Source organism: Panthera leo, chromosome B1 (assembly GCF_018350215.1).
Source record: "Panthera leo isolate Ple1 chromosome B1, P.leo_Ple1_pat1.1, whole genome shotgun sequence".
NCBI lineage: Eukaryota > Metazoa > Chordata > Mammalia > Carnivora > Felidae > Panthera > Panthera leo.
The window spans coordinates 50,553,602-50,573,812 of record NC_056682.1 but is presented as its reverse complement, the minus strand read 5'-3'; the positions used below and the strand labels follow the sequence as shown (position 1 = coordinate 50,573,812).

At 37.3% G+C, this 20,211-nt stretch overlaps 1 protein-coding gene across 3 annotated transcripts in view; it reads left to right on the top strand.

The window, feature by feature from the left end:
• The window catches only part of KIF13B (kinesin family member 13B), a 198,826-nt gene that overhangs the window by 67,700 nt on the left and 110,915 nt on the right, over positions 1-20,211 (top strand). For 2 of the 3 annotated variants that reach the window (XM_042934973.1, XM_042934971.1), the window contains exons 3-10: positions 772-784; positions 5,297-5,357; positions 6,802-6,894; positions 8,432-8,612; positions 12,119-12,206; positions 15,425-15,559; positions 17,742-17,854; positions 19,084-19,195. In XM_042934973.1, coding sequence (XP_042790907.1) covers positions 772-784; positions 5,297-5,357; positions 6,802-6,894; positions 8,432-8,612; positions 12,119-12,206; positions 15,425-15,559; positions 17,742-17,854; positions 19,084-19,195 — 796 coding nt within the window. The remainder of the gene's footprint in view (positions 1-771; positions 785-5,296; positions 5,358-6,801; positions 6,895-8,431; positions 8,613-12,118; positions 12,207-15,424; positions 15,560-17,741; positions 17,855-19,083; positions 19,196-20,211) is intronic. The other variant, XM_042934972.1, reaches the window with a different exon arrangement.

The window sequence follows — 20,211 nt, the reverse complement described above, 5'->3', positions numbered from 1 at the left end:
TGAGCCATCAGCACAGAGCCCAACGTGGGGCTCAAACTTATGAACCATGAGATCGTGACCTGGGCCGAAGTCAGATGCTTAACCGACTGAGCCACCCAGGCGCCCCAGAATTCAGTTTTTTAATAGAAGGACCTATATAAAGAGTGAGCTACTGCTGTATCAAAGCAGAGAAAACTACTTGGGAGTGAAATCAGATGGTAAAAAGTAATGAAGGTTTAAATTATATTTTTTACAAGACCCATACAAGGATAAGCAGAATGGATAAAGCAGAAATATTAGGACTTTAAAAACTATCCAGTGCTCAGATGATGCTTCTTCTTCCTGAGAGATACAAATTAGTTTTCTATAAATAAGGACTCTTAGGGGTGCCTGGGTGGCTCAGCTGGTTGAGTGTCCAACTTCGGCTCAGGTCATGGTCTTGCGGTTAGTGGGTTTGAGCCCTGCATCAGGCTTGCTGGTGTCAGTGGGGAGCCCTCTTGGGGTCTCTGTCTCCCTCTCTCTCTGCCTTTCCCCTGCTCGTGCTCTCTCTCAAAAATAAATAAACATTAAAAAAAATGAAGGACTCTACCCTACTAGTTAATAGATATTAATTTAGCCTTTATTTTAAATTGCTGTTTGATTTCAAAGTTAATATTTAGTAGTAGTAATAAAAGTTTACATGATATTATCATTTTACCCTTCAAAAATTGTCTTCTAACCAAGAAAAAAATTTTTTTTTAACTTTCTTCCTCTTCTTTCATGTCCACAATGACATCCCTTTTGGAAACTCAGAAGCCAGCCAAAGGTAAGATACTTGATTTATTATAAATGCTTGTGAAGATCTTATGTGTGTATTTATAAGTACTGGTAATTTTCTTCTCAAAAATTTTTTCTGTCACTTTTGTAAAAGTAATGCAAGCTGTTCATAAATCCAAAATCATTTATTGGCATAGGAGGAACTAGAGGTTTATGGAAAAGCTGTATTTGTACTTTGACCAATTCTGGCCAGTTTCCTGGCAGCTATAACACAGATTCCTTTTGTGCTCTACTGTTCACCATGGATTGGCTCGAAACTGGTCGTTCCAGACTGTGGTCAGAACCGTGCTCGGCAAACTCATCCATGTTGCTCCTGAGACAGCTGGGGACACATTCTCAGGCCAACAGAAAGCAGTCCTGGCCCACAGCTTTGTCAGGCAAATGTGCTTTCATCTTAGATTTGAGCCCAGATTCTAAAGAAACTTCTGTGGAGCGCATCAGTATCTCCTAAGGAATTCATAGGTGTGCCAAAGTGGGCACAAGGACTATATTTTTGAATTGACCATACTCTGCCATTACTTGGAACTTGTCAGGAAATTCAGATTTTTATCTAAGTTCTTAGAATTTTGTTTTTGTTTTAAGAGTCTGTGGTTGAATTGTAATTCCAATCTCTATTATTGTTGCTAAAATATGTATAGGAATGGCTCTTTGGGACTGAATAATTTTTTAATAGTATAATGTGGCACTGGATTTCTTTATATTTATAAAATTCACTTTACTAGTTTGATCTCTTCTGTGTACAGGTATTGGATTATTTTTTGTTTTCTTATTTTTTTTGATGGAGCCAGAGACTGGAGATTGCAGTAAAGATGCGAGGAAGCATTACATGACCATTTAAAAACTATTCATGTTTTATTTAATTCAGTTTTGTCTTCATGTTTAGAGACAACATTTTGTTGACATAAAAAGTATAGAAGGACCAACATCACATTACTAACATAGTGGTTACTTCTAGGGAGAGGTATGCTTAGTGAATGGGACACCTTTAATTTTTACTTTATGTTTCTGTGTTATTTGACTTTGTGTAGTGAATGTGTGCTTCTTTACTGTTATTTGAAAATAAAGTTTTATTTTAAGGGAACAATATTTAGAAAGAAAAGGGCTTGTCCTTTAGGACATCCTTGGCTGAAGATTCTTATAATAATTCGAAGATTCCTATATAACAAAATTGCTTAAACTTAGAGACCATTCAGCATTGTGAGTAAATAAAAACTAAGTGTTCATTAGTTCCCAACTTTGTACCAGGCTGTGGCACTTTAACATAATTTGAGGAATACAGCTAATCCAACCTAATGATGGAGAGCCTAGTGATAAGCAGACCCCAGCTGTTTCCAATCCCAGCTCCCTCACCTGCCAGCTACCAGATTCTTAATTTCTTTATACCTCAGTGTCCTGTGAACAGGGCCTAGCACCTGTATTGACTAGTGGTTTCTGTAATGGTAGCATTTCTACTGCAATTGAGAATTAGAAATGCAATTGTTAAAGAAATCCCTAAATTAAAAAAAGAAAGAAAAGGGGCGCCTGGGTGGCTCAGTCGGTTGAGCGTCCGACTTCGGCTCAGGTCACGATCTCGCGGTCCGCGGGTTCGTGCCCCGCATCGGGCTCTGGGCTGATGGCTCGGAGCCTGGAGCCTGCTTCTGATTCTGTGTTTCCCTCTCTCTCTGCCCCTCCCCCGTTCATGCTGTGTCTCTCTCTGTCTGAAAAATAAATAAACGTTAAAAAAAGAAAGAAAAGGAAAAAAAACAAACAAACAAACCCATAATGACTGAGAGAGGAGTGCCATTCTGAGCCTGCTCTCTGGTAAGTGCACGCATATGGGGATGGCACCTTTGAAGTGAGAGCTAAGCTTACAGAACAAGAAGCAGGATAGTTTCTACTTATCCTGATTAAGAACAGAATTAAATAAAATAAGAGATGAGAGTTGAAAGCTAGAACAGAAGAAACCTAATTTGAATTTCACATTTTATTCATCCTCACCATGCTGTAATGATTGTCACTGTGGCTGACAAATGCAGTTTGAAAAGGACCCAAAATGCAGTTTGCCCCAACCCAAGTCCTTTTGGACCACCTTCCATATTCCTTTTTCTTTTCTTCCTCTCTCTGTTGGAGTATTGCTAACACAGCGAGCCACCACTCTTGACAGATACAGGTCTAGCTTTGGAAAAATGTTGAGGGTCAGTAATGTACAACATAGTGCTTCAGCCGGTGGATGGCTTCTGGGCTCCAGGGCTCCTACCTCTTCCTGGGTCTTGCTAGTCATTGGGCTTCTCCTTGCCTTCTTGGCCTAGCATTCCCATCACTGCTCCCTCCCAGGGAACAAACACCTCCCTGTCTGCTGTTTTGCAGAAAGATAGGGGTGTTCTGATCATTCTCTGCTTTAAAGGTCTTTTTAACCAGTCATCCTGGCGGCTGCCCCCAGGGTGCTCTCATGCCCATTTACTTGTTCTCTTGGTGCTCTCCCAGAACTGCTCTTACCTTTGCAACCATCTTCTTCTGCAGTGTTTTGGCCCCGTTCTGCCCTACCCTGTCCCCCATCAGTCTCATTATAGCTATTTTTCAGAGAATCTCCATTTCTATCCAGACAGAAGCAAGCAGTCTAGCTTTCAAAAACTTGCTCTCCTTTCCCCTCTTCTTTCCCCTTTTGGCCCTTTCCCTTCTTTCGCTCCATCATTTTGAGTTAATTTCAAGTGGGAGGGGGATATAGGCATGCATACTTAATTTACGGTTTTAATCTAATTTCCTTTCTTTAAAAAAATTTTTTTTAACTTTAGGAACTTCGATCCAGGTAGTCTTGTGAGTTTACACAGATGCACTCTCCTGGAGGGACAGATAAAATATTTTAAAATACTGAAATCATGTCATCATACTCAAAAACAACATAATGTGGGGCGCCTGGGTGGCTCAGTCAGTTTGACATCTGACTCTTCATTTCAGCTCAGGTTGTGATCCCAGGGTCGTGGGACTGAGCCCCTCATTGGGCTCTGCACTGATCTTGGAGACTGCTTAAGAGTGTCTTTCTCTCTCTCTCTCCCCACCCCCCCATCCCTCTCTCCCTTTCCCTCCCTCCCTTTCCCCTCTCCCCTTCCCCGTCCCCCCTTCTGCTCTCTCTCCAAAAAAAAAATTGCTTCAAAAACAACATAATGTAACTTTAGGGACTAGCAGCAAGCTGGGGCTAATGCAGTGTTTACTGGACCTTGGGATCAGACACAGGTTCTCAGAAGTGATTAGAGGTTCACCTCTTATTAGATTAGATTAGAGGGGGCCCTGATGTATGGGTGGATGAGGACTGGAGAACTCATCATATGAAAACTGATTTGAGTGAGGCTCCAACATGAACGAAGTCTTAAGAAAAAGATTTTGGCCACCAACATTGAGCTGTCTGTGGAAATTAGAGGGCGTGGAGACATTGGACTTTGGAAAGACCAAAATCTGGGCTTCAGTATCTGGGAGTGGCCGTGTGACTAGTCATGTAAAGGTGGCCAGAGGGAGAGGAAAAAAAACAAGCAACCACGTAAACCATAAAACACAAACTCCCTATTCAGATGCACTTGCAAACTGACATATAAAGGCCCAAGAGGAAAACTGTTATCAGGAAGTGAGGCAGCCGACTCCCAAAATTGGAGAGTTTGAACTACAGGCTGAAATGATTTTAAAAACAATTACACTTAAAATCCTTAGAGACTTAATTATAAAACATGAAATCAAAAAAAGAAAAACCAATGAAAAAAAGTTAAAGATTGCTAAATAAATAAATAAATAAGCAAGCAAGCAAGCATATTTTGGAAAGTCGTAAATGTAAAAGATCCAAACAGAGCTGGTCTGTGATATCTCACCAGGTGGCATTAACCACTAACCATTTTCCAGTGTGTATTCTTACTAAGCTTTTCATCTGTATAGATTTTGGAACAAACATGGGACTGTGGTCCAGACTTTATAACTTTCACATTAATACATGAACATTTTCTTATCAGTGTTCTGCAACTAAAAGCTATGCAGTATTGTACGTGGGTGTGTTATAATTTTTCGATTCTGCTGTCTTGTAACATTTTCAACATGCTGTAGTAACCATCTTTACATCTTAATTCTTTTAAAATACCTGTATTTTCTCTGAGAAAACTAAAACTGTAGAGAATGTATAAAAGCATAAAGAGGACAGAGATCACTAATCTTATGCAGAAATAAATTTTATATGTGTAACTAGGTGTGTGTACATGTATATGTGTATATAATAACCACCATAAATATTGTTTTGTAACCTCCCCCTTTTCACTTAACATTGTGAAGTGTTTTCCATGTGAAATAAAGGTCTATATCATTTATAGAGTATTTGTTGTAAAACTGTACCATAAATAATTTAACTAACCTCCATTGTGAAGACGGTAAGTTATTTTTATTTCACTACTGTGAACAATGTTATCAATGTTACAACATTGTTATAGCATTATAAGTATATTAAGGGTTTATTCTTAGTACATACTATACTGTTTTTATTTTTCAACAGGTGTTTGCATATGATCATTGTTTCTGGTCCATGGATGAATCAGTCAGAGAAAAATATGCAGGTAAGTACAGCATCCTATTAACTACTTACAATATAGAAAAGGTGTTTTTATGTTTTTTCCATAAAGTATGACAGCATTATTTTTTGTATAACTTTAAAAACTATATAGAGAACTTCCTCCCATCTTTGCTGTTTTTATATTAATCAGGAAATAGATTAACAAGGTGCTGTTCTTGGTATAAGACAATGAAGGTAGATTAATAGGGTACATGGTTGAAGTTATCACACGCATTCCCAGGCCTTACATGGGACCTGGAGTACACTAACCATTTAGATTCTCTTCGATGTCCGTGATGAGTCTAGTGAGGCAGCTTGATATAAGGAAAGATGAGCCAAGGAGAAAAGGAAACCCTTAGTTTAGTCCAGGCTCTGCTCCTACCTGCCTCTGTGACTAGTAAGTCACTTATGTTTCATTGTTTCATTTCTCTCTTTAATGGATTCTCTAAATTTGCTTGGAATTCTGTTATTTTCTTACTCTACTCAACGATGACTGTCTTAAGTTTAGAACTTGTCTACAAGTTTAGGACTACAGCGACAGCCTTCTAATTTCTTTTATTCCCAACTGCTTTTATGACACCTGTTTCTAAGCAGTATCTTTTAAATATTGTCATATTGTATTGGCTTTTGTCATGAGACAGAGTAGTATTACAGCTGGTTCAAAAACTTAAAGTTAGTTTAGTATAGCTGGCCTGACAGATTACTTACAGATTGCTTCTGTATTGGAAATAAGAGGCTGATATGCTAATCTGGGAAATTAACTAGGAAGTGGGGCATATTGGAATGCTATTTTTAGCATTCTAACAAACATACTTTCTATGTAAGTATATATATAAGTATATAACAAACTGGATGCATAACAGCATCCAGGTCTTTCATATTTCATATTATATTCAAGACTCAAAGAGAGGCTGAATGATTTTGTTTGATTATTGACATACTTAATTTAGCCTGTGGAAGAGAATTTGAACCTATTATTTTTGTCCATGATTGAAAGCTAGAAGAAATTTTCAAGATCTTCTCTCTTCTAGCTGGTATGTATTGTAGGCCCTGTAATTAAAAATTATCATTGAAGAAAAGGAGAGGAGATTGATATATATAATTGTTTAATTCAGGTTTACTGAGGTTCCAAATATAAACTTTGGATATTTTTAATCATCGTTTACAAAATTAGCAGTTCATTAGCTCTTTGCATTGCAGAGGATTTTTGGCCAGTGTTTATTAATTCAAGTTCATATTATCCAGGAACTTTTTACTCATTTCCTATCCTGGGCTAACTAGAAATACTTGAAAGACATAAGCCTTTGGACACCTTCATCAAGTCCTAAAATCTTGTTTGGAGATCTACAGCTTGAAAAAGTGCATTTTTGAGGGGGTTGTTTTTAGTTTTTAAAAAGTTGTTCATATGTAGTTAAAATATCCTTTCTTATTCTTTTTCTCTCTTTCAGGTCAAGATGATGTTTTCAAGTGCCTTGGGGAGAATATCCTTCAGAATGCGTTTGATGGTTACAATGCATGTATCTTTGCCTATGGACAGACTGGTAATGTTAAATAATATATACTTTTTTAAGCTTTAAAGACCGTAACAGAGAAAGTAACAAAGAGAATACATATTGTTAGCATCTTATCAGTTACAATTGATAAGGAACATTTTGAATTCTGTACTTCTGTGGTTAACAGGAAAGAAAATCTATATAAAGTGAAGGAGTCACTCTTATAAGGGTATGTTGCATAGGTTGTCCAATTGAAAACTAGTCTTTGTGGAAGAATGGTTCTGGGAGCACCTGGGTGGCTCAGTCATTTGAGTGCCCGACTCTTGATTTTGGCTCAGGTCATGATCTTATGTGAGATCAAGCTCCATGTTGGGCTCTACACTAACAGCATGGAACTGGCTTGGGATTCTTTCTCTCCCTCTCTCTCTGCCCCTCCCCCACTTTCTCTCTCTCTCAAAATAAATAAATAAACATTAAAAAAATTAGAATGGTTGTGATATTTTTAAGAGCCAGTATATGATGTGGTTAAAAGAGCACAGATTCTGAGCCAGGGTAGCCCAGCTCCAGCCCAGCTCCTATGAAACTTCACCTCAGTTTTCTTATCTGTAAAATGTTGGTAAGTGTAAGCCTTCCTTATAGGGTTGTCACAATTAGTTAACATCAAAAACTTACAGAAAAAGCCTGGTACTTAAGAAGTGGTGTATTGGTTTGAGATATTATGACAATGATAAATGTCAAGTGATAAAAGCAGCAATTTGTAGAATTAAAAATATGTTTATAAAAGCATTGCTACTAAAGAAGGAAAAAGAGTTATACTTAAGTTAGGACTATACATGATTTAATGTTTTCCTTTCTATTTTCCTGTGTTTTCTAAATTTTCTTTAATGAATATGTATTTTTGGTACAATGGAGAAAATAATTTTATAGTAGAGAAAGAAGATTACTCTGGTTTTTACACTGTTGCCAAAGGGTAGTAAGTTAATTTGCTCTGGGGCCTATAGGGATAATGTGTATTTTTTGTGCTATGATTAGTGGTTGGGAACAGTCACAGTAGTATTCATCATATGGATCTTCCAGTTAATTTTAGAAAACTAGTTAGACCTCACTTTTTTTCAGTTGTTTTAGGTAATTTTTTTAAAGTATGAAGATGGTTAAATTATGTTTTTATTTTCTTCCTAAAAGGTGCTTATTTTATTTATTTTGAAAGAGAGAAAACGTGCGTGCGTAGGGCAGTGGGGGCAGAGAGAGAGGGAGAGAGAGAATCCTAAGCAGGCTCCACGCTGTCAGCTTGAAGCCTGAGGCAGGGCTCAGTCCCACGAGCTGTGAGATCACTACCTGAACCGAAATCAAGAGTTGGATGCTCAACCAGCTGAGCCACCCAGGCTCCCCAAAAGTGTTTACTTTAGATTTTACATGTGTAATCGGAAAGCTTCCATATTTGGTTAGTCTCATCATTATACTTGGTATATTTCTTATTTTATTTTGGGCATTTTACTAAGTGCTATAATTTATTATGAGCAATGGAATGGGAGTTATGTATTTAAACTTCTCAGAGACAGTAATAACTATGATTTCCACTTTATAGGATCTGGAAAATCTTATACCATGATGGGCACAGCCGACCAACCTGGATTAATTCCAAGACTTTGCAGTGGACTCTTTGAACGAACTCAGAAAGAGGAAAATGAAGAGCAGAGTTTTAAAGTAGAAGTGTCCTATATGGAAATTTATAATGAAAAAGTTAGAGACCTTCTTGATCCCAAAGGGTAAAGGACTTTGAAACTTTAATGTTATAGCATTAAGGACTAAAACAGACTTCTAAATTGACTTAAGTGAATTTTTTTATATTGAACTCTGGTAGAGTTCTTTGTGCTTTTATCTGTTTATCTAGTTATTGTCCTTGTGACTGTGTTTTCAGTCACATTGAGCAGCTTCCTGCAGTCAATTCTGGCTTTTGAGTTTAGGGCTGAGTTGGGGAGGGAAGTATTGTTGAGCCACATGTATTTGCCTCATACTGCCTTTTTTCACATACATCCAAAGCCACAAACAAAAAATACGCAATGAAAATTAAGTTGCTTAGTATCATGAGGGACTGGTATCCTTAATCAAGTGGAGTTTCTTTCTTTCTTTTCTTTCTTTTATAAAAGGCCAAGAAATTTCAGGTTATTAGCCATTTTTTCTTTGCTTGCTGAGAAGGGCATAATCAGAGATTTGAACCCTGGACTTTAGGATAGTTAATTTTAAAGATCTCCAGAGAAAAAGAATGTTCCATTTTATGGCATAGACTTTGAAAGAGAAGTGGTTTGAAAGTATTAGAAAGCCTTAGAAAATGCTGTTCTCACTCTGCAGTCATAACTGAACCTAATGAGGAAGATAAGTATCTGAGGAAATCTGTCCATTGCACAGTTTTCTGAGTCAGATTTTAAGGAAGTGCAACAATGGTGAAAAAGAAACAGATAATAACCACAGCCTGTGGTTTATAGATGTAAGAACAGTGTTTATAAGGTCAAAGAGCCACATGAACTGAGGCTTAGAATGTGGAGTTAAAAGGGGATGCATAATTATGCTTGGATGAAGAAGATGATCAAAAAAAGGTGGTCTTAGAAGCAGTGAATCATAGTGATGCTCAATCATAAGAAAACGTATCAATCCCTCACTGGTATCTGTTTTCTTTGTCAAAGGTAATGATCTTCAGTCCTTTTACAATGACATTCAATTGGCACTTAGTGTTTCTCTGTAAAACTTAACATTTAGGCACGCCTGAGTGGCTCAGTTGGTTAAGTGTGTGACATCAGCTCAGGTCATGATCTCACAGTTCATGAGTTCGAGCCCCGTGTCGGGCTCTGTGCTGACAGCTCAGAGCCTAGAGCCTGCTTTGGATTCTGTGTCTCCCTCTCTCTCTGCCCCTCCCCCAGTCATTCTCTCTCTCTCTCTCTCTCTCTCTCTCTCTCTCTCTCTCTCTCTCAAAAATAAATAAACATTAAAAAAAAAAAAACCTTAACATTTATTGAATGATCATTATTACATGCCGAGCACTAGGCAAGTTGTAAAGGAAGATCTCACAGTGTGGACAGAATGAGAGTTTTGGAAACAAGTAATTGTAATACAGTGCAGTGATGCTTTTAAATTATGAAGGAGGCTTATATAAAATAGGTGAGGGGAAAGAGGGAATGAGGAGAAGGGAAGAAGAGTCCACGAAGAGAACTGGATGATTTTTGTGCTGAGTAGCAGTTTGTCCACTGAGAAGTTAGGTGAGAACCATTCAGGCATAGGGGACAGCCTATGCTAAAAGAATGGAGGTATAAGACATCACTTGCTTGGAGAGTGACCCCACTGTGCAGGGTGGCTGGAGGACCCTGAGCATGGCTGGAGGGCACTGAGCATGGAAGTCTAAACAGGGAACCAAAGGAGGCCAGAGGTAGGAAGTTTCCAGCTTAAGTACCCACATCTTGCTGAATACTGTGTCCTTGTACTTTTTCTGCATCTTCACCTCAGTGAAGAACATCACTTTCTTTGAGATCCCAAAGTTCTTCTTGCCAGGAATTCTTAGCTGACTTTGTATTCCACATTGCTTGTGTGCAATAGTTCCAACTTTTATCCACAGTTTGCCTGGAGTCTTTAATAATTTCTTATCTTTGTCTTGTATATAGTTAGTATTTAACAGCATGGGCTTGGGGTTCACATAGCTCTGCATCTGGGTCCCTCTAATTGTTACCTATTAAGCAAATTTAATATGCTTTCTAGGCCTCATTTGTACAGAGGGGCTGATAATATTACATAATATTGCAGAGGGCTGTTGTGAAGATTGGCTGGGATGATACATCTGAGGTCTTAGAACAGTTACATAGTAAGTGCTCAGTTAGCTGCTGTTGTCTCCTCCATGAAAGTTTCTTGAGGATTTTTGTAATGTTTCTGAAGAGTTGAAGTGAATAGAATTAAAAACTCTAAAAGTGATCCCTTTTCAGTCAAAGACTGTCTGAGAGAACTTAGTTTTTTAAATCAAGTACTGATTTTATGAATTCAGTATCTACTGTGTGTAATGATATAATTATGTTGTTTTATACTCAGGAGGTAATACAGTACACATTATCTTTAAAAGAAAAGAAAAATTAAAGGAAAAAGTTATAGTATATCTTGAGATCAGAATTAAGTCAAATATTTGTTCTATATTTACTTCATGTACAGTTCTATAGTGGTAAGTGAAATTTTTGGTGGTTGATCCTAGGGTGCTAGAGGATTCCAAATCATTAGAAAATCAGTACATAAAATAAGAATCACTTGTAATCTCACCAGCAACAAATATTCTTTTTTTCATTGTAATGTTTATATTTAAAAAAATTTTTAATGTTTATTTTTGAGAGGTGGGGGAGGGGCAGAGGGGGGCGGGGACACAGAATTCGAAGCAGGCTCCAGGCTGTGTGCTGTGAGCACAGAGCCTGATGAAGAGCTGGAACCCATGAACTGTGAGATCATGACCTGAGCCGAAGTCAGACGCTTAACTTACTGAGCCACTCAGGTGCCCCATTGTATTGTTTATATTTTTTAAGGAGCTTTTTTGAGAGAGAATTCATGTACTATACAATCATCAACAAATATTTTTAATGTTTTTTGGTTGATGTATTAAGAATGCTGTATGTTCTAGGTTTTGGCAGATTCCCCTTACGGGGTTTATTAGTTCTTTCTTTTAAGTGGTATTTATTTATTTTTTAATCATGAATAAGTATTTAATTATACTGAATCCTTTTCACTACATGTATTGAAATGATTGTGTTTTGTTCCCCATTTAGTCTATCAGTCTAGTGTGATAATGGGCATGAATCAGTGTTAAAACAACCTAGCAGCCCTGGGATCAGCCTAATGTTACATTTTTAAATCATGATTAAATTCAGTGTATTGGCTTGTTTGTTTTTATTCATGACTGAGATTGGTCTGAGCTTTCTTGCACAGTTAACATTTATTGAGTTCTGTTCTTTGTACCACTTTTTGTGAAATGACAAGTAGATTGTTTGTATTTATTTGACTCTGCATTCTTTGTGGTAGGAAATAGACATCCCACAGTGTACCCTTTTGAGTGATGTGATATTTTACCACATTATGAAGTTTTTCTTACCAGTCAAGATTTTAAATTTTGGTTTAGATTCTTCTTGAATCAAGTTAGTTGGTTCTTTTTACTTGGGATCTTTATTGAATTCAGTGTATATTTTTATGGAGGACGATTGAGTCCTTTTAAAAACATGTTATTGTTTTAAAATTCTTTCTTTTTAATGAGCAGAAGTCGTCAAACGTTAAAAGTCAGAGAGCACAGTGTGTTGGGACCCTATGTCGATGGACTTTCTAAACTGGCTGTCACAAGCTACAAGGTAATAACATCCTTTATGTAAACTGCTTACAGTCACTGTAGCAAATTACTTCTTGTTTAAATTGTGATGATGATTTTTCATGAAATTAAAAAAAATTACAGTAGTATTACTTAAAAGCTACTTTTTACAAAAATCTGTCTTGAAAAGCTATTTATGGCTATTAGGACAGTTTAATTTTGAGAGAAGGTTATATACATTTGCCAAGCATACCTGGTCATCTGTTGTGAGATACATATTTTTTCATATTTTATGAACTCTAAAATTGTGATATTCTTTATGGTTACATCTTAAAATTATAAATGGCAGCATTTTTCTTCCCTAGCAGTACATAAAATAATGAAGTTGCTTATGATTTCATTGATTTAGTGAAATAAAATATATGAATTGGGTAGTTGGAATTCAAAGTCTGTTTCTAATTTGAGAGCATCACGCATTGGTCTTTTATTCTCTTCATTTTCCAACTTCACACTTCTGCTTTGTGTGGATCCATCAGGCTTTGCGCGTTGGGGAAATGGGGGTGGAGTGAGATGCTGTGATGTCATGTACCTCGGATTAAGAGTCACAGAATATTGATCTGGTGATACTTAATCCTATTGCGTGACTCTTGTATGACTTTGGATTCATCTACCTCACTAAAAGCCTCTTTGTCCCAAGTTATAAAATGGAAATTAGTTGTATTGTCTTGAGTATATTATGAGGTAGGCCCATTTGGTTTTTTTTGTTCTTTAATCAGTTCTGTCATTTGGTCAGTGATACTTCATTTAGTAGGTGTTAGTTACTTTATTTGGTTAACATCTAATGAACATCTATCATGTGCCAGACATTGTACTAGGTGCTGAGGATATAAAAAATGAATGAGATGGTCCATCCCCTCAAGATACTTGTAGATGTTATTATAAAAGTATTCTGAAACAACATGACTAAGAGCAATGAGAAATTCTTGTCTAGGATTAGTAGTTTGGAGGAGGGGGATACCTAACTTAAATGAATATGTAGGTGTCTGGGGAGGGTGGAGTCTAGGAAGACTTCCTGGAGGAGATCAAATGAGATAATGCATGTGAAAAGTCTTTGAGAAACCTAGGGTATTAATGTTAGTAAGTATTGTTATTTTAATAATGATTATTTGAGGACTTATTATACAACACTGGAGAGAGATCAAGATGTTTTTGAATGCTCAGAGGAGATTGGAAAGTGACAAGAGACATTTTGCTTGTTTAAAAAATTTAAAGGCTCAGGGCACCTGGGTGGCTCAGCCAGTTGAACTTCTGACTTTGGCTCAGGTCATGATCTCATGGTTCATGAGTTTGAGCCTCACATCAGGCTCGCTACTGTCAGCCTGTCAGTGGAGAGCCCACTTAAGATCCTCTATCCCCTTCTCTTTCTGGCCTTCCCCCGCTTGTGTGCATGTGCTCTCTCTCTGTAGAAAAAAAAGGACTCAATACAGAGTTTATGCATGAGACAACAAATTAGAGGCCAATGAATAAGTGTAGGTTAAATAGGGTGAAGCTTTTACATTAAGTCTCAGGATGGTCAGATTTAATAGATCTAAAACATTTTGAATTTTTCTTTTTGTGTTGAATTTTCCATTTTGGTGCTTACTTAAACTTTTCTTTATAGTTAATGTTTCTACTTTGAGGCTTTTTATTTGTCAGATACAATTTTTCCTTAAACATTATTCTTTTTCATTGCTATGGCAAAATAGAAAATTATGATTTTCAAAGTTTTTTATATATATGTGTCAGTTAGGATTGTGTTGGCTGCAAGTAACAGGAAAATATAATAGGATTTAAGTTCTTTAGAATGTGAATTGTTGGGGCGCCTGGGTGGCGCAGTCGGTTAAGCGTCCGACTTCAGCCAGGTCACGATCTCGCGGTCCGTGAGTTCGAGCCCCGCGTCAGGCTCTGGGCTGATGGCTCGGAGCCTGGAGCCTGTTTCCGATTCTGTGTCTCCCTCTCTCTCTGCCCCTCCCCCCTTCATGCTCTGTCTCTCTCTGTCCCAAAAATAAATAAAAAAAAAAAGTTGAAAAAAAAAAGAAAAAAAAAGAATGTGAATTGTTATCTATTTTGTTCATTATTTTCAGTATTCAAAATGCACTAGCATCTAATAGGTGACTTCAATATATATTTAAATGAATAAATGAAAGAATGAATGGTGAGAGGGCTGATATAGTGGCTCCAAGATGCTGTTAGGGACCTAGATTCCTTCCAGCTCTCCACATGGAGCCAGCTCTGTAGTAATACCCTTATTCTCATAGTTCAAAATCTTAGCTCTTAGAACCAAGATGTGACAGCATGCCTACTCCCTTTAAGGAGAATTCCCAGATGACTTTACATCTCATTCACTAAAACTTAGTCCTATGGCCAGACTGAGCTGCAAGGGCATCTGGGAAATATAGTCTCTTAGTTCCACGGCAAGGTGCTTAGCTAAAATTTGGGTTCCTTTACTAGAAAGAAAAGGAGATGGGGTAAGAGGAGACAACTAGTCAACTCTTTCATACATACCATCTTTCTTGTTCCTCATTAAAATTCTTGTAAGGTAAATCATATTATAGCTCTGTACTGTTATTTATGAAACTAGAATTCAGTTTGGTTAAGTAACTATTTTTAGAGCTTGTAACATTTAAAAAAATGAAGATCCCGTCCCATGATCTTTCAAGTGCATCTTGCTGTCTCCTTTTAGCAGTAATGGCAATGAAGTAGTAAATCTGTGCAGACATTCATTTCTTGATGTCTCAGTTTTCAGAAACAGGTCTGGTATAATACACACTAACATGGGTGATGCAGCACTGCTATGCCTGTGTGAAGGGTTTAGAATCATTTTTGTTTGTTGCTTATTCATATGATCTAATTTAACAGTTGTCTTCTGTTGCTTCTGTCATTAAAGAAACTAAATTTTTTGTTTAGATTAGATGAGGGGTGGCATCGTATGTTTGTCCATCTTGTGGGTCTCCACCCGTGGCTTCTAAACTTTCCTAATTCTCAAAGCTGCTACTTTATTTGGCATCTACAGAAAATAAATGTGTTTTTTTTTTTTTTTTAGTTTTCAGAGACAGCATTGGCTATTTTACTCTGTTGGGCTTAATGTTCACTGAAAAACAAAGTGTAGATGTGTAAACTCCAAATGTGGTTGTCTGAGTAGTGATACTTGTAATGCATTTCATAGGATAGCAGAGTTTTATTTGACAATGCAATGTGTATCTATGACTTGTTTCCACTTAGGATATTGAGTCTTTGATGTCTGAGGGTAACAAGTCTCGTACAGTTGCTGCCACGAACATGAATGAGGAGAGCAGTCGATCCCATGCAGTCTTCAAAATCACCCTTACCCATACTTTATATGATGTGAAGTCTGGGGTAGGTATTCAGATGCCTGACCTTTTTGTTTGTTTGTTTGTTTATTTAATATTTTAAAAGTGGATCACGATTTATCTTACTCTATTCCTTCAAGTGTCATATAACTTAGAATCCTAGCTAGACATGGGTATGAATTAGGAGTCAGCAAGAAACAGAAGCCACTGTAGATTAACAGAAAGGGATTTAACAGAGGGAATTGGGTGATTACAGCGTTGTTAGAACACCTGAGGGGGAGTGGGCTCTAGAGTAAATCTCTAGGAATAATCACACAGATCTCCCCCATCAAGGATGAGACTACCTCTGAGGCTACCACCAGGGCTGTGAGATCCAGGCATGCTCAGTAGCTGTGATCTAGGCCATAGGAGTTAATGAAGCTGCCTCTTAGTGATCTGGAAGCTGGAGAATGTAAGCTGAGACACTTGTAGAAAACCTCATATTTCCGTGATCCTGCTTGCCAGCAGAAAACAGCCAAAACAGTCCGGGGGATGACCTCTACTTTACTTCTCCTTTCCAAATCTGAAGCACATGTATCTGCTTGACAGAACCTAAGTCACATCATGAACCCTGGCTGTAAGGGAATCTGAAAAATGTAGTTTTTAGCCCCATCCTGTCCAACTAAAGGAACGTGGAACAGAAGTTAAACATGCTGATGGTTCACGGTCTCTGCCACAGAATTTTTTGAGCTTTAAACTTTGGTGGTGGCTGACTGCAGAAGCTAATGTTAACTCTAGCTAATTTAGTAGAGATTCTTTTGAAACGTTCTCTTCTGCTAAACAGCTAAGTATTAGAAGGAATAAACTATACTGGGGAAATTGTACTATAAAAGTATCAGATTTGTAGAGTAATGTTTTGAATACTTGGTTTTGAAGCTTATGAAGAGTAAACAGAGCCAGAAATGTATATGCTTCCACCATACTGAAACTTCTTGGTTTACTACTTACTTTTTATGTGAATATTTGCATATTTTATTATGATGCCTTACCCCCCACCCCAGCAAATCAGTTTTAAATGCCAGAAGCTAAAATAATCATGCTGGCAAAATGCTAGATTTTGGTAAGATTTTCATTTGCTGAAAGCATATTTTTCTTTTTTTTGCCATCACAGCAAGATTAGTGTAACAACAAAGAGTTCTTTGTTTTCTGTTTCCTTTTCAGCATAAAACAAAAAACATACTGATGACTTTTTTTTTTAAACCAAAAGTACTTTTGATTTGGGAAGCCAAATATCCTTTTGTTAGCAACATAGTTTATTTATGGAAATAAATATAAATGTGTATATTAAAGAAAAGTTTTAAAAAATAATTCAGTCTGGGGGGTGCCTGGGTGGCTCAGTCAGTTAAGCATCTGACTTCGGCTCAGGTCATGATCTCACGGTTTGTGAGTTTGAGCCCCACATCAGGCTCTGTGCTGACAGCTCAGAGCCTGGAGCCTGCTTCCAATTCTGTGTCTCCCTCTCTCTCTGCCCTTCTCTTGCTCTGACTCTCTCCCTCTCAAAAATAAATAAACATTAAAAAAAAAAAAGATCCAGTCTGTAGATTTGGGCATTGCTTTCCCACATTTCTTGTATTTCTGCTGAAGTATAAAATATGTGTTATGTGTGTGATTACATTACAGAACATTTTTGATAAAGGACATATCAATATATGTGTATATATATAATAACTAGAAAAAAATGTAAGTTTATACTTGAAACTATGAAGTAAGGGAATTATATATAAATAATATGAAAAACTTAAGCAAGTGTTGGGTTTTTGAGAGACCCCATTATATAAAATTTTAATTTTTTTTTTTTACATCAGTAAGAATTGCAAATATTTTCCTTCAGGGTTATTGGTAAATATTTGTGAAATTTTAAACAACTTTATGTCATTAAAATTTATATTTTACAAGTGCTGTTATATGAAAATTTTATTGGGCTCCCTTCAAATATCCCATTTTGGGGGCACTATTTTTCTGAGGCAGCTTTCACTCTTGTCTGAATTAGTAAAGCCGTGAATATTTTGTGTGTATCTATCTACTACTAGACTGGACAGTTCTCTTACTGTTTTATGTGAGCACAAGATAATTTTGAAATAACAGTGAATGTTTTAATAAAGGATTTAGATAATAAAATCATTCGGTAGAGATGTAGCATTTTCTGTATTCTTTAACTGTTTATAAGTGTTTGTTGATTTACTTTGTAGACATCTGGAGAGAAGGTGGGCAAACTGAGCTTGGTTGACTTAGCTGGCAGTGAGCGAGCAACGAAAACTGGAGCCGCAGGGGACAGGTTGAAGGAGGGGAGCAACATCAACAAGTAAGTTTTCCAGAAGCTTACTTTTATTACTTTACTGACTTAAGAGCCAAATGGGGAACTTCTGTGGTTATTAAAAGAATAAGGTTCTGGAATTATTGAGGCTATATTGAATAAATAATCGAGAATTTTTTCATATATATATACTTTTTTCAAATATATATATCTATATTTATATAGACATAGATATTTATGGGCCCAAGCATATTTTATGTTTTGTTGAGATGTCTGATGGGGCTGAAGAGCACAGTCAAGTCAGAGGTTTCTCAAGAGCAGCCCTACTGAGATTTGGAGTGATTCTTTGTCCCAGGGACTGTTCTTTTGTGTTGTAGGATGTTTAGCAGCATCCCTGGCCTTACTCACTAGATGGCAGTAGTACCTGCCACCTCTCTTCTCCCACCCCCAGTTGTAACAACCCAAACATATCTGTGGACATTGCCAGCTGCTCCCTGTTTGGGGCACAGTAGCCCTCCACGGGAGAACCACTGGTCTAAGCTATGGAAAAGCTGTTGAGACATCTCAGCCTGGGTGTCACGGTCTGAGCAAACATCAACCTGTGTACTAGCCACGTTGAGCTTTTCCTTAAAAGGAAAAGCTTATTTATACCAAGAAGCCAGGGTTTTATAAAGTAATATTTTGTGTACCAATTCCTTTAAATGGTTATATTTTCTACCTCAAGCTAAATTATTAGCTCCTGTGGGCAGGAATCCAGAAGGAAACACAGTGAGAGTCACTTACTGGAGATCATAAAAGACCATCATCCAGATGCTATGTTGTTATTGTATTATTGAATGGTGATATATATGAATGATATTGTGTGTGATATATTTATAGATATATATGACATATATATAGATAGATAGATATACTGACACACATATATAAATGTTTTTGCCTTATACTAAGTTTTAATTAATTGTATTGTGTTTGTGGCTTCCTTTCTTAAAGATATGTGGTGTTTGTATCTTATCTTAACCTAAAGGTTTACAGCTCATGCTGCTATTTACAAAAATGAAAAAAAATAATAGAGCTAAGCAATTTAATTGCTTGCAGTAGTATTAGAAGGATATTAGCTTTTAGAGTTCATGGGTTTTTCAACTGAGCAGCAAAATGCTGATGGCAGTGCTGTTCTAATGCAGGTACAAGGCATCTTGATGTTCAGTTTTGTGCTAAAATATGATACTTAATATACTCAGTTTTTTATGGTTATTCCGGTTTGTTGCACCATGCAGGTCCCTCACGACCCTCGGTCTCGTTATCTCAGCCCTAGCAGATCAGAGTGCTGGCAAAAACAAGAATAAATTTGTTCCATATCGTGACTCAGTTCTCACTTGGCTGCTCAAAGTAAGCTCCCCACCACCCCACCCCCATCCTTTCTGGCGTACTCTTAGTGGTTGGTAGAAAGGAAGAGAAGAGTAGATTGTTAATTCCTCCCAATTACCATTTCTTCTAATAATGTTCAAGTTTAAACTCTTACATGATAATCATAGTTTCAGTAGATTAAGCACCTGATTCATCAGAATCTGGAAGCAATGGGATTTAGGGCACACTGAATCACACAGTTGCCTCTGAGATTTTGGGGTGTAGCAGAAGGACCTCCTGTTAATCTGATAGCTGAGTGAGTCATAGGAAAGGATTTCCACAGTCTTATGGACTCAGCTGGACTACTCTGTCTTTCTCACAGACTCCTTTTGTTTGGCTGACATTTTGGACCTTGTTTTTCTGTTTAACATCAAGACTACTCATGATCATTTTAATTTACTTTCATCTTAGGTGTTGTTTAAGGATACAGAGTAGAGCACACAGTCATTAATTTGTTAATTGACTTAGTATGTGTAAGATAGATGGAAATGAGAAAGAAAAAAGACTATGGAGTGCTATGAGGAGAATGTAAAGAAATGTAAGACCCTCCTCCCTCTATAATAGCTCAGGATCTAGTAAGGGAGATAAGATGTGTACACAAAATATTATAAAAGAGTCAGTGATTCCATAAGAGAGATAGTAAGGACATGTAATAGGTGTTTGGTGAAGAGAGAGGCTATTTCCAGGTCTCTTCTTGTCTTCAAGTTTCCCTGTAGTCTCTCTTTTTTTTTTTTTTTTAAGTTTATTTATTTTGAGAGAGAGAGAGAGAGAGAATAAGCAGGGGAGGGGCACATAGAGATGGAGAGAGAGAACCCCAAGTAGGCTTTATGCTGCCAGTGCAGAGCCTGACACGGAGCTCAATCTCAGGAACCATGAGATCATGATTTGAGCCAAAATCAAGAGTGAGACACTTAACCGACTGAGCCACCTAGGCAGGCGCTCCTCCCTGTAGTCCTCTTGGAGGTGTCGTGGTGAATTGGCTATGGGACTGGGAGCTA